Raw genomic sequence first — 15,366 nt, 5'->3', positions numbered from 1 at the left:
CCCGGCTCGGGCGCCGCCTTCCCCTGACCTAAATGCCGAGAGATGGGAAGTGTAATCGCCGCGGGTGGGAGCGGGCTGCGGCGCCGTCTTGGGGCCTGGATAAAACACCGGAGCGCTAAATTATACGTGTTTTTTAAAGCGGACACACTGCCAGCGCGTGACGGGACGGGGCACAGAGCCACGGCGGCCTGGCGCGGCGCGGCGCCCTTGCGGAGCTGCGTTGCCGGTGGTGAAGGCAGCTGCTGCGGGGCGCGGGCATGGCGGGCGGCGAGGGGCCGCGCTGCCCCCACCGGGCCGCCACTGAACCAGTCCCCGGGGATCAGGGCTCTCCGCAGCGCCGAGGGACCCCTCTCCCGGGAGGGAGGGGACAGGGCGGGACGACGGGACACGGGTCTGCTGTGGCCAGAGTGCAAACGTAGGCACCACGTTAGTTAGTGATGGCGTAAATTATTAAAACCAAATTTCCCTGAAATTTATTGCCTTGTTGGAATCACTGACTGGAACAACAAATATGAAATAATCCTAATATAGCTTTTATAATTAATACTGTAATCCTGTACAGTATTTGCAAAATGGTTAGCTGGAATTTTTTGAAACCTGGATGGAAATGAAGGATCCCAGTGAACTTTTCATGTGATTATTCCTTTGATATGTATGCATAATGGCTAGAAGCCTTTGCTAGTCACATACAAGAAGTGGAAAAATAAGGAAAGCCTTTTGGGTGCTGGTGCTGATATTTGATAACAAGAATAACTCAGCAGCCTTCCTATCYCCTAAAAGCTTGTTACAGCTGTTCATTATATTTGTGACAGCAGGGTAGCTAGCATATCCTATGGGAGAGGGTAATATCCTGCAGGACACAGCATGTCCTGCTCGGCCCAGACGATCCAGAAAATTGATGGTGCAGTCTTACTTTCCTGTCTGCTGCAAACCTACTGTGCGTCTTTGGGAATGTGTGATGGGCAGTCTTATAAAGAAAAAAAATGCACGCATGATATGATCTCAGCAGAATTTAGAGGCCAGACACTGTTTATGGATTTTGCATAGCATAATCATCAGATAAAATACACAAACAGCCTTTGGAATTAAGGTGGGAACTCTGCTGTCTCTGGTTGTGTTTAGTGTAACAAATCGCGCAGCACATGAGGAACAGTAGGTGAAGCTGTTTTACAGAGTGAAAGACTTAGCATTGAGGATCCAGTATACGCACTACAAGTTTCAAGAGGTTTTCTCTGAATCCTTGCCCACCTCACAGATGCCCCGACACCTGAACTCAAACAGAGCCCTYGGTGCCACAACCTCAGTTGTTAAGCTGGAGAGTCATGTTCACTCCTACTGCTGTGATCCCATGCATGTGAAGCTTTTTGCTTCAGAGTGGAAAATTTCAGATGCAGAAAAAGCCTCATGCAAAACAGCTCATGATTTGGTAGCTTGGATGCTCTGCAGGGCTGTGGGTTTGTATGTTYTTGGGCTGAAGGGGGAGCTAAGCACAGATCTACCATGTCGTGGATGATTTCTCTGACTAAAGAGCCTTAGCTAAAAAGCAGCAGGGTGCTACCGTGGCTCTAGCAGCCCCTGTCTCCAGCAGAGAGGGATTTCTGAAGCAGAAGGTTAAGGCGTTTCTATCCTGCAGATCTTAGTCAAGTAGTTTCACTGTAGGCATTTCCTCACTAAACGGACATGTTGTTTTAGGTCACACCTGGGGTRTTTTTCTTTCCTGTGCAGCCCACAGGGGAGCTGGACTCAAAACAAGTACTATATGTTTCTTGTTTAGCATTTGGTAGCCGTGTCATGATGCCTGCAGACATTTTKGGGTCATTCCTCAGCCTCCAATTTACAGAAGGATTACTTTAAGGTGGACATGCTACAGTGTACTGCATAGGTATTTTATATATTGATTAGTGCTTGTAAAAAGTTATGATAGTCCTGATTTGAAATGAATTGCAGGTGCATAAAGTTTTTGCTGTCATCACTTCTGTTACCTTAGCAGTGTCAAGCCCTGTTCAGGAAATTAAAAAAAATGGTCAGTTCCCTAGATATTTGCAATTTAGAGCAAAAAGAACAGACATCTTAAGTGGAAGATCACAGGGAAAGAGTGATAGAATATGGTCTGTAGGGTGCTATCATTTATTGGATGGTTTGAATGTCTGGGGTGATTTGATCGTTTTGTTAAAGGAATCTGACACTACATTTCTGTTGTTTTGCTTAATGCAACTTTCTAAAAACTACCATCTTAAACATATCTCATAATCCATGTCCTCAGTAGTTACTGAGAGTGTTTTTCATTAAAAATGAATTGTCATTTCAGCACCTTGGATTATGAAGTGAAGKAGGTAAAGGTATAAATACTAACCATTAGATTCTGTTGTTAAATCAGCATTCARGCAGTTCAAAAATTAGTCTGAAACCTCTTATTGGGCTCCCAGTGTCAGAAATGTCACACTGGAATAATGATAGTTGCCAGCATGCACCTCAGCAATGCAATTTTGACTGCAAAATGTGACACTAATAAAATTTAAACATGGTGTGAAATGCTCCAGGGCAAAGCGCGCTATCAAAAACAAATTTTAATATTTGGTCAAGAGAATATAGCTCTGCRTTTGGGGAAGTTAGGATTGTTAAGACCTGGTAAAAAAGATACTGATTCTTCTTCAAAGTTTATGTTATTACAATTCACTACACATTAGTGCTGTAGCTCTCCTTGCAGTTGCTAGCATGCACACTTACATATATGTTTAGAGTTAGAGAAGGGAATAAAGGTTGACACTTTGAAACTGGAGAGAGCAAGTGCTGTCTCTTCATACTTGCACCAGTGGCCCCCATAGCTGCTTGAGACCTACTGGAGCCAGGAGAGCTTTGCTTGGGCAAAGTTGTCCATTTATGTGGGCCCATTTCTGCCRAGCCCCCAGGCTGTAGTGTTTCTCCGTAATGGAGCTTGATATGCTAAGATGACAGTCRGCTCTCCTGTTACCATTTGTTTGAAATTATATTCCTGGGGTTTTGGAAATCAGAGGCAGAGCAAGGAGTACTCTTAAGTGTAGCTAGACAAATTGTGGATTAGTTGTACACTAGGGCAATGTGCCAAACACGCTTGGTTTTTGWAATGTGAGCACTTTAGTACCAAATAAGAGCTAAGTGCTTCTGAAAATCCAGCCATGCTGTCATCTGGAAGGAAGGACAGTTTGGTAGTTGGCATGAAGCAGCCCGTGCATCTGTGCCACAAAATTGCAAATGTTTCTTAGAACCACATTCAACAAGGCAATTTCTTTTGACAGTGAAGAAGWCCCTCTGCTTCGGCCGTCTTCTTACCACCGCATTTGCTAAGCAAATACTCTGCTGCCCCATTTGCTCCTCTCCCCCCATCAGGTATGTGCTCATCTGCTTTTTGGGGAGGAGGGCTTTTTTTTAAAAAAATAATAATAATAACCTGGATCTGTTTTAGAATATAACACCRACAACAGTTATATTGGCAGAAATGAGGGTATGATAAAGACTGAATATAAGAAAGGGTGTCTATCTTAAATGCCTCGTTGAAGACAAATTGAACATCAAACGACACATTTAATCCCTCATTTTTCCATTTCATGAAGTCAGGATAATACTTTCCTAATTTAATAGGGACACTGTGTGAGCATTGCAGAGTTCATTGTRGAGATGAAAACAGAGCAGGGGTCTGATGCTTGACAGTCTTGCCCTGAATTACATTAGTTCCCTCCTAGAATGTTRAAGTAGACACAGATTGAACTAGATGGAATTAGTAAAACTCTTCTTGATTAACAGTAGAATGTGCCCTCTGTCTTTCATTATTGCTAATGTGCTAGAACAATAAATAGGCAGTACAGATGTCCCTTTGTTACAGGTCTTAAGTCTATGGTAATCACATTTTGTTTTCTAAGCCTCCAAGAAGTGCGAGATCTGCATTTTTGCAGTACACCACTATTCTGTTACCTGAAGAATGCTTTTTAAGTGATTGAAATAAACAGTTACTGAGCATGAAAGGAGAAAGAAGCAAAAATGAGCCAAGTATTGTCTTATTAAATAGACAACAATGCAAACTAAGAACAGAAGGCCCATAACAAACAACCCTACAGAGCATAACATTTAAGTGTAAAACATTTCAGAGAGTAAGGTGCAGAGTGTAGGGCAGCAGAGTCCTTTTGGGGTTGCAAAATYCTTGTTTTTTCGGATAGGCCCTTACTCTGTATTTGAAAAGAAAACTGTCAGAAAAGGAAATGAATGGAGTTGAAAAATAGTTGGGATGGGAACTCCAAATCCAGTTTTAGTGCTGGATGTCATGCATATCCATGTGTTTACATATGTGTTCTTGCATGCATTTATTATRTATCTTTATTTCCTTCCTACAGGAAGTGAAAAATGCCTAAAAAGAAGACTGGTGCTCGAAAGAAAGCTGAGAATCGTCGTGAACGTGAAAAGCAGATAAGGGCTTCAAGAGCGAACATAGATTTAGCCAAACATCCTTGTAATGCCTCAATGGTAAAATAACCTAAAATATTTGGTATTAAAATATTTGATATTAAAATATTTGATTTTAAAAGATGTAAAACCTGTGATAATGATACACTGGCTATATTTTAATGCTATTAGAATGTTCTTCTTCCTACTGTTCTTCTTTTGTATTAAAGGTCACATTAACATCAGAGATACAATGCTTCAATAAGAAGTTTGTTATCTAATCAGAGCTTAATTTAGAGTCACTATGGAACCTGTACATTTGATATGTTTTACATAATTATCTGTATTTTATTTTTTTTCTTTAGGAATGTGATAAGTGCCAAAGGTGAGTATTTTTCCACTTCTACAATTTAGTATTGATTGGTTCCRAGTTTTTTATAGGTCTTGTTTAATGCTTTGTTTCTTTTTTTTCCTTCCATGTGCCTAGACGACAGAAGAATAGAGCTTTCTGCTACTTCTGTAACTCACTTCAGAAATTACCTATTTGTGCACAGTGTGGTAAGTGGAAGTGATGAAGAAAAGACATGCTATACTCAGTCCCTTTTGTGTTGTTAAACTTTCAAGAGCTGGAGTATCTCCTTTTTTTTTTTTTTTAATGCACCTATTCTGAATCTCCTCCTTGGGAAGAGACTCTTGCATGATCATGCAAACTAGTGCATGTACCCTGACCCCAAGGGTTTCCCCAAGGTTTGTTTTCAACATTTGATCTTTAGAAGTTGTTTTATTTCCTTCTAGGACTGAGAACATTTGTCTCTGGCCACTCCCTAGACTAACTGTGCATAGGATTGCTTCATATTGGCAGCAAAGTTAAAAAGGCACTGACTGCCAAAAAGGTACTCTAAAACCAATAAATACTATTTTAGGGATGTCATTCCTGATCACTTTAAAATAAATTAAAGCAACAGTCTGCTATGCACCTTGCATAGTTTTGTTATATTTGTTATATTTGTTATGCCTTTGATGTTATGCACATGTGCTAGAAGGCTGATACTTTGGAGTAGTAGGACTGAGCTCTGAATTTGGCTAAAAAAGCCTTTTTATTTTTTAAAAAAGGCTTGCTTGCTGGGTAGGTTAATAATCATTTCCTACTTTGAGATGAATATCATCATTTTACTGTTTTAACATGTCCTTGTGGATCAGTTTATCATTACAGAATTTGGCTTCTTTGCGGTTTAACTCTCAGAGCTGCTATCTGTGGCTTCCATTGCCTTTGATGACCTGCAGTTGCTGAGTATGACTGAAAGTCAGACTGTTAGTGTGCAATGGCAGTCTTTAATGCTTCATCATTCATCAGTCTTCCTTCTGACATCATGCAATGAACTGCTAAAATGACATTGTCTGTTTTCTAATGTGTTATACATTTGAAACCGACTCCGCTGTGTTGAATTCATCTTAATCTGCAGTGTCTTCCTGGAGGAAAAGCATTTCTRATAACACACAAAATGTTGAATCCCAGAGCATGCCAGGACAAAGACCATTAAAGCTGTTCGGCACTTAATCAGGTCTTGATAACAGCCCTGATATGCCAACATCATCTTTCCTGGAGAAGTCCTGAGGGGTGGGAGCAAGGTAGCTGTATTACACTGCAGCAGACCCAGCAGTGCTCCCAGCACCTCATCTTCCTTGGCTGTGACCACCAGTGGTCCTTCCTCATTCTTTTTGCCATTTGGTATCTGCCAGGCAAGCTGATACAAATTTCACCCGATGCTGTATACGGCTTTGTACTGCTTTTGTTTAATTGCTTTTTCAGAATAGAATTTGGTTTTGGCAGCTCTTGAATGGATTTGCAAGGAGCAGCATTTGCAGGTTCCTTCACATAGGCAGCAACAGAAACAAAGGGGTCTGTAGCAGGACARCTTAAACTGTTTATGTGACCCCAGTGCAATAACTTGGGCTACTTAAACAGGTTATTTTGCTTATGTAGCTCCATACAGAGTAGGCATCYTTCTGGTAGAGCCACAGAGGCAAGCAGTAGTGGGGGGAGGGGAGGAAGGGAAATCACTCTTAATTGCTTACCTGTATCAGAAAGACTTGAAGTGCAGATAATGGCTTTTTCTCCTGCCAACCACTGCCTATAAAGAACATTTAAGCTGGGAAGTAACCCCTTGCATGTTTTTTTTTAAAAAAAAAGTATACAGGTGGCTCTAAATAATTAAATCATTATGTGCAAATGTGTTTTCATATARGCACAGCTGTATTTTTTCCAGAAGACCTCAGCCTTGCTCACTGCACTGGTGTTTTTATGGTGGGATGSAAGTAGTGGCAGTAGTAAACAACTTTTCAGAATACCACTGCTTGACTTCTATCTATATTATTTTGTACTGTGGTTTGACATTTGAAATCTTGTCAATATGTTCAACATGCCTTGAATCATAGCAAAATTATGCATAACCTCATTATCAGCACTGGCATAAGACATTTGGGCTGAAAACAGAAAATAATTTGATCTAAAGGAGATGTGAGGGTGAGTTGCAGGTTGTAGAGGTTTGTTTGCATTATTTTTACCTTAGATATACGTTAAATATAAGTATTTGGTTGAATCACTGCTCTTACACAGTCTAAWTTATTTTGATTTTGTGTAACTGTCTTCTGGTTGTCTTGCTACTTTTTAAACAGGAAAAACCAAATGTATGATGAAGTCTTCAGACTGTGTCATAAAACATGCTGGTGTGTATAGTACTGGACTAGCAATGGTGGTATGTATACAGAATTTTAGCTTTTTTTTTTTTTTTTTGCATTAAGAGATTACTCTATGCAAATTTTCCTAAACAAGCAAGCAAAAAACCCACACAGGGAACCCAAATTATGCCTTTTTATGTTTGACTCATGCAAACTCTTACATATGTCCTGGGGTATCAACAGGCCCTGAACACGTGCATTAACAGCACCAGAGCTTGTATGCTTCATACCTAATTTCCAGTCTCCATTAAAACCTAGAATCATCCCATAGAAACCAGTGGACTTATTTTTCTTGCTGATCTCTCAGTATTGCAGAGAACAATCTGTTCCATGATATTATGTGAGAACTTTATTAAAAAAAAATCACTTGGGCAGGGAAGGTTGTTGCTTCTAGCCTTTGGACTTTTGGCTCTTAGACTTGCTTATTCAGTTCTGGGAAGCAAGGTATGGCATGACATAAGCTCTGAATTAAATGTTTCATGGACTGAGTATCTGTCCTATTTCTTCCTCCATTTGGCAGTCAGCTGCTTTCAGTAATACAGCTGGCCCTTCCTGTCTCAAGTTCCTGAAGTCTTTCCATACCCTTAACTGCAACACTATTATAATTAACAGTTAATTTGGGTGTGCCATTGTTATGCCAGTTTCATGTGTATACATGCATGCACATGACAGTTTGTTACATATGGGATAAGGAGGCTTCTTAAATGTTATAATTAAGGTACAGTTGATGCGTGGTTCTCAGTTTAAGAGAAAAGGTGTAATTTATGTTTCTATTATTTGATTGTTGCTGTCTGTGGAGCTCATCTTCTAATRTAGTATGATGCAAAATCTAAATGGATTTCAGCTATAAGAATCTAGAGATATTTAGGGGTTTTGTTCTTTAAATTTCATTTTTGCCAGATCATTGCTATCATTTATGAATCTCAGGTTTCAGCTAGAGGACACCATTTTTATGCAGAAGATTTTAGATAGGAAATGTAAAAAACAAAAACAGGAAAAGGAGAAAGATAAGCTACTTTTGATTGTATTTCATCCTGCAGAAGTGAATAACAAACAGAAGAGCTGAACAGTGAAGCAGTTTAGTTAGAGTACAAATATGTTTCATACTTTCTTGCTCACCTGGAATGAACCTACTGAGAAAATGAGCACTTAGAAACTTTCAGGCTTACAGAAGAATGTCTCTCTAAGTGCTGCTGAAGCCCCTAAAATCATGTCTTTCTGTAATTGCAGGGTGCGATTTGTGATTTCTGTGAAGCTTGGGTGTGTCACGGGAGGAAGTGTCTCAGCACACATGCGTGTATCTGCCCTCTTACAGATGCAGAGTGTATTGAGTGTGAAAGAAGTGTCTGGGATCATGGTAGGTTGCTCACATTTGACAAATAAGATCTGAACTATACTTGCCACCCCCTACTCCCACATTGCTTGAGTTATTGGACCTATGTCCTTAACATAACTTTCCTTTTCACTAACACATTGTGTCTAGTTAAAGCTAGACATTTTCCCCATTTTAAAAATAGGCCGTATAGAAGGGGGAAYGTGAATGATGTGCCCCAAAACATCCAATGCTTAACTCAGGGATGTTTCTATACTCTAGAATATTAACTGTCCTGTCACCTGAGTACTTCACATAATTAAGCACCACATCAGAGAGTCAACATAGTTTTCTGCCATTCTCACTCCTTTCATTTGCACTAGTAYGAGTGCTTGGATTCCCCTTTGCTTAGCAAATGATACTGATCTCCATTTGTGGATTTTTTTTTAAAATAATCATTTCAGGGTATATCAGAGGCTAGAAGTTAGCAGGAGGGAAAAATAGTTGATGACAGTGAATCTAATCCAATTAAAAAAAATACTCAGTTAAATTAAAATGAAACTATTAGAAGTTATGCTTTCGTTATATTTATGCTGTCTTTATATTGCTAGGATGTGGTATTTTTCAGTGTAATAATGGATAGCAGTGTCTAACTTAGGACTTTCTGTTGAAGCATTTTGTGGCTGAAGGGAGAAATGGTGTTTAAAGCTACATAGAACTACCTAAACTGTTTATGGAGCAGAATTTGATGCAYATGCCTGTTGCTGATTATTTTGCCTTGATAAATCTTGTAGGAGGCAGAATATTTGCCTGTTCTTTTTGCCACAATTTCCTCTGTGAAGATGATCAGTTTGAACATCAAGCCAGCTGCCAGGTTTTGGAAGCAGAGACATTTAAATGTAAGTTAGCCATTCAYAGTCCTTTTACTAGAGCTAAGCAGACTCAATTTTCTTCCTCTGTGCCCCAGGATACTCTGCAGTGCCTTTTTCAAATACCCTGCTTTTACCATGCCTGGAGAAAATGGCTTTCCYTTCCTATGTGGTTGACCTTGATATGCTGCTAGCTAAACTAGACCTACTGTCTCCAGCTTTTGTCAGTGCAGGGTTGTACATGGCAGTCATTTCCCTGCCTGGGTCATACAGACCTCCCRTGAGAAGTTGCCTCTGCTGGAGCCAGCACTCTCCAAAACAGCACTGTTGGCAGTGGCTAGGACTACAGCTGAGCTACTATTGCTGCCTTTTAGATTCCTCAAAGCTCTGCAGGCAGGTAGCAGCTTCTTTCCACCCCTCTCACCTCTGATAAGCTACTATCTGGATGCTTGATCCTCTTGGAAAGCAGATGCCTTAAATGTTACTGGCTATGCCTAGTCTGGCTAAGCTTTCCCAGATTGGTCTGGATGTACAGATGACGACCTGTATGTTGATGCAGGGTTAACACCTGTTGATTTTTCAGAAGCAGCCAATCCTGAGGAAGGCTCATGAGACAGTAACCACCTAGTTTACTGAGACAGGAAGGATGAACTTGGAAGGAAGTGACAGAAATAGYGTTCATCCAAAGCATGAACTCAGTGTGAGTTTCTTCCACTGATTTCAGTGGACTAGGGGCATATATCAACTCAGTACATGTGTCAAGTGGCAATACAGCCCACTGTTACTGAGCAAAGAAMAGGTAGCTGAAGTTTCTTGTGTCCTATTCCACTTAATTTTTATGTAGACAAAAAAAMCCCAGAAACTGATACTTTTAAGATGACAGGATTACCATATCTGACTTGGCTAGTCCACTGCTCATCTCTGGCTGAAAAAGCTGTTAAAGAGAAGTTTAAAAAAAACCCAAGAGTAAGCATGTTTGAAATAATTAGTCTATTGCAGAAGTATTTCCTTCCTATTCCCCCGTTTGTTAATACTTAGTTTATCCTAGGAGACAGTTTGTCCCTTCCAAAACTTGTATGCATGTATTCTATTCTAACATTTTCAGTYTTTAAAGAAATTCAAGGTACTATCGTATATCAGACTATCTTCTTCAGAATTGAAGAATCTCTTGGCTTGATTGATTTCTCCCAGTTCAGAATACTTGTGATTTTCGTTTTATAGTCTTTAAAAATCTCATCTCTCTCCCTCTTTTTTTTTTTCTTTAATCTCCCATCCTTTTTTTTTCCTCCCTAGTCAAGGCTTTCTAAGCCTTGATTAGCTTCCCTTGATGTATTCTGCCAGAATGTCTTCCTGTATAGCAATATTGAAGCAGCAACAGCTGTTCCACAGGAATGTTTTCTTCCACTGATCGTTGAAAGCTTAATTCACAGATGTGATGTCATACTCTGAATGAAGAAATTGCTTTCAGAGAATTTTCACTATGTTCAGTATTTTTTGGCACAGCSTAGTCCTGGTAGAGAGGCAGGATTTCTGTCAGCATGTGATGAGATTATAAAACCTGCACCTTTATATAACRTCAAGTTTRAATGTTATRTAGTTGTAGCCTGTATCCCATTCTAGCTGTGAAAAGAGTTCTGTTAAATTCCATCAGAGACTTTTTAAGTCCAGAYATGTCTGAATATATGCATTAGCATTCCAGTTCTATCTTTAAACAAATGACAGATGTCTAACTCCCATGGCTGTCCTGCTCATGTGGAGAACTCATGATATTTATTACTGCAGATTGAAAAGCTTTGTTACCATAGGGTAAGGCAAAGTGGAGAGAGTGAGTACTTTTGAAAAGACTCATGACAGAATATATATTATTGCCTCTCAAGAAGTAACTATCCACCCAGCTTCATATTGCTATAAATTCCTGTGTGGTTGCTTTCACCATACTCCCTCTAGTGGAGTAAAGAAATCAATTTGAAGCTAGATTTTGAGAGCACTGATTCTACTCTTCACAACTTATGTGCCAGCTCTAATTCTTTAACAGAGTTAGATAGGTTTCCATGTAAAGTTGTGCCATAAAGTACATTTTCTAAGGAAGTGGCAGAAATAACTTCTTCAGGTTTGGCATTTGAAAGTTTTAAGCTTTCTTAGATTCCCTTTAAATGTGATGATAAAAGGTATTGAAGATGGCCATGACATAGTTTAAAATGACTGCAAAATACTGCTTTCTTTGGCATTATGGGGGGGGGGGGGAAATGAAGTAGTCACTTAATACTAAACTGGCTCTGAATCCTCCATGTTTGTAAAAATTTGGAATCCAAGTAACTTTCTCTTTTCCAGCTTACACTTTGTATAGAGTTTACTTATTGTAATGAGGCTTAGACTTAAAAATCTAGTAAAACAGAATCAAAACATCTACTCTATGGTAAAATAACTAATTCATGTTTCCAAAATGCATACCTCAAAAATAATTCAAGTAAATTTCTCAAAATACTACATTACCTATTTCTACAAGCTGTAAAAACATCACAGCTGTACAGTTTTCAAATACTGAATTTTATATGTGATTTCTCCAACAGGTGTTTCCTGTAACAGGCTTGGCCAGCATTCATGCCTGCGTTGCAAGGTAAAGAGCAGAGAGTTGCAAGTAGCTGAAATTTTGGACTTGTTCTCCTTAGCTTCCCAGGCTGGTACCAAGCCTGTCATGTCTTCCGCCACATCATTTAGAAAAACTCATACTTCTTGTATAGGTTTGTGAAGCTTGGGGACAAACTTATTGGAGATGAAAGGATTTCTATCTGTGTTTGCTTGCTACCAAAAGCAAGTATTATGCATTATCGTGCAAGATGAGGTGAGCTTGACTTTGTACAGCCCTCACATTTAAAATGGGGCTATACCATGTTTTGACCTTTTCAGAAAACCCAAATCCTCATTTTTGGACAGAATCCATGGTTTTGGAATATTTACTGATCCAGCAATGAACTAAGACTTTAAAAATTTTAAAATGATGATCTGACTAAAAAACACTGCAGTCCAGATCCAAGAAATTCTCTCTACAACTGATCCATTTGCACACATACATAGGCTGATTTGTTTTAATCAGACTTTTTTTAAACACATTCAGAAGTTTTGTATATAAAAAAAATTCCACCTGCTTCACCATCAGCATCCCCCAGCTTACTCCAGACACTGATTCACTGCCTGCTGTTATTCCTCTTGCCATGTTTCCTTTCAAAATCTTTCATTTCTTCAACAGTCTATATGACATCAATTTCATACTCCAAATTGCTCCTTTCTGCACATCTCCTTACTGGTACTTTGGTACTCAGCACATGAAATTTCAGTCTCTAATTCTTACCTTCAGATCACTGCATAATTATATACTGGCCTACATCTCTGATTGTGCTTTAAGCTCATCTGCGTAACCAAAATTTCCCAGGTCCCTTGCAGCCAGCAATAATCTAGTCCTTGAATATGTTACTTCTTCTACCTGTTTATCAGCACCATTATGCAGTCTCTTCCCCAGCTAACCATGAAACTACAATCAACACGGAAGTAGTTGCTCTGTGCATAATATATAGACTCCAGTTCCACTGCAGACAGAGCTCATTAAAGTTAATCTCAACCAGAAAATCCTATTGCTGTTAGATTTTCTTGCTCCTTGCTGAAGATTATTCTGCTATGATTAAAATGTTTCATTCTACTTTCACCCCACAGGCTTGTTTTTGTGATGATCATGTGCGAAGTAAGGTTTTTAAGCAGGAAAAGGGAAAAGAGCCTCCCTGCCCTAAATGTGGGCATGAAACTCAGCAGACAAAGGATCTGAGCATGTCAAGTAAGGCTGCTTCTCTAGCTAAAAAGTGGATTTCATGGGAGGGTCAGGATTTTAAATGGCATTGTGCCAGCACCACTAATGGCTACTTTTCTGCATGGGAGCAATGAGTAAATTATTGATTTATTACTAATTACTTACTATTGCTAATTATTTTCAATTGTTTTGCTGCATTTATTTTGGGAGAATCTTATTTAGTTCTAGAATTCCTCAGAATCTTTCCTAATTGTTAGCTGATGCTGACAGTGAAAGTTTTGTTTAGTTTCAGATTTTAGTTATTGAAGAACTGCATGCAGTCACCATCTAAACCTTTATTTCATCTATGAGAGGGAGGGAGGGAAAGGTTCTGTTACAGTAAGAATTAAATCTGAAAATGTTAGTTTCAGAAAAAGTCCAGCATTATATGCTCTTTGAGCAGTGAAAGAAGGTGAAAATGTCAGAGCTCTGTTTAAGTTGTTGTCAATGGGCAGGAACATGATCGTTTTCCTCTGCCTGCAGCACGCTCTTTGAAGTTTGGCCGCCAGACTGGAAGCGAAGATGCAGATGGAGCTTCTGGTTATGATGCCTACTGGAAGAGCCTCTCCGCTGGCAAGGCTGGAGATGCAGGTGATCGTGAGGATGAATATGATGAGTATGAAGCAGAGGATGATGATGAAGATGAGAATGATGAGGGAGGAAAAGATTCTGATACAGAGACAACAGATGTATTCAGCACTTTGAGTTTAGGAAGGACCTATGCTAGTGGATATGCACATTAYGAGGAACCTGAAGATTAAGTTGAGTCTGCTGGGGAGTTAAAAACATTTGGAAGGAATTGAGTATACGCTTCTTTTACGATTTGTGTATGTGCCAGTAGAATAGCTCTATTGGAAGCTTACRTGTCAAGTTTGGGAATAAAGAGTGTGGGACTTGTTTAGTAACTCCAAGTGAGACTTACTGGTACCAGCTGAGGAGCTGGGGAAGAAAACAGGGAAATGRCTTTATTTCCCTAAACAACTGAACATGTGTTGTCCCTGACTACTTAATATAACAATTCAAAGGTTTCCTTCTCCCCTCCCCCCCCCCCATCAGTTTCCTCACACAGGAATGTGGGAGGGCAGGACAATTTGTTTTCATTTGCTCATCAGAAATTAAGTTATTTGTATGGTAATTTTGTTAACTGATTTCATAAACCTAATGTRGTGGTGGGTTGGTAACTTTTTGTCTGCACAATAAAAGTCAACTGCATTCTCTCTTGGATTTTTATAAATACTTATTTCTCTTGAATAGCTGGAAAGTATATTATCATACACAATGTGTAAATTAGCATTAAAGTAGCTTCTTGGTTTRTGTAGGTAAAGCACATCAATATGGTTCTCCATGTCCTTGAACTTAACCTTTCCARCATTTTTTAGGATTACGTACTAATCACTGGGCTATATGCAATCATACAAGTGCACTCTTGTTACATCAACATTTTTGTGATAAAACTTTTGATTATCCTTTCTGCCCCCAAAAATCTCTTAGATAATTTCTCTTTAGACCAAAAGGAGACCGGTCTCTCTGTGCCTAGACTTCTGCTCTCTTTTCCTTGCACAGAGTACCAAGGAACCGAAAATTCAATTACAAGCCCTATGTCTGAATAGGTAAGATGAGATACACGAAAGGCATGCTGTGTTCAAATATCATCCTGCATAAATGCATTGGTACAAGTCATTGGCAGAAATAAGCTGAGGGATTTGCAGAAGTACCTGATACTGTTTTGAAAAATCAACATATATTAATTACCAATCCATAAATATAGTTGATAGCATTCAGCGATCTCCTGTAGGGAAATATTGATAGGATTGTGACATTAGCAGCTGACAGACCTAGATGCTACGACAGCCGTTTCAAGCATTACTCAAGTTTAGCAGCTAGTAGAACACAGACTTTCTAAATGCCATGCTTAAGTTCAAGAATGTTATGTCTTAATATCTGCCAGAAACATCTGAATTGGTTATAGAATGGTCTGCTTTTGTGGTGTTCTCTATTGTTTCTTATCTTCTAAAGGTTATATGTTGGCAGAGCACATCCTACTGAGAATAACTTTTAATGATGCTAGGATTGCCAAATGAATATTTCCTAATAAAACAGGACTGAGGAGACCAGCTTTGATACTTCCCTCATAAATACCTCTCATACCAAATGAGTAAGAGGTATACRAGCTGAAATGCATCCAAGATAAAAAC

The 15,366-nt window shown here is 39.3% G+C and overlaps 1 protein-coding gene across 1 annotated transcript; it reads left to right on the top strand.

Annotated features, from left to right (window-relative positions):
- The first annotated feature begins 3,250 nt into the window (after window positions 1-3,250).
- Window positions 3,251-14,388, top strand: NOAZFP (nucleolar atypical zinc finger). Its single transcript, XM_085313213.1, has 10 exons — window positions 3,251-3,366; window positions 4,365-4,494; window positions 4,779-4,798; window positions 4,901-4,971; window positions 7,090-7,169; window positions 8,383-8,509; window positions 9,259-9,363; window positions 11,904-11,950; window positions 13,042-13,159; window positions 13,655-14,388. Exons 2-10 carry the CDS (start codon window positions 4,375-4,377, stop codon window positions 13,930-13,932), a joined length of 966 nt encoding a protein of 321 aa, XP_085169339.1. The 5' UTR covers window positions 3,251-3,366; window positions 4,365-4,374; the 3' UTR covers window positions 13,933-14,388.
- The last annotated feature ends 978 nt before the right edge of the window (window positions 14,389-15,366 follow it).

The sequence above is a fragment of the Rhea americana genome, unplaced genomic scaffold (assembly GCF_003343005.1).
Source record: "Rhea americana isolate MKP2758 unplaced genomic scaffold, rheAme1 scaffold_38, whole genome shotgun sequence".
Classification (NCBI taxonomy): domain Eukaryota; kingdom Metazoa; phylum Chordata; class Aves; order Rheiformes; family Rheidae; genus Rhea; species Rhea americana.
The sequence above is the reverse complement of the archived record's forward strand: the minus strand, read 5'-3'. Positions and strand labels throughout refer to the sequence as shown.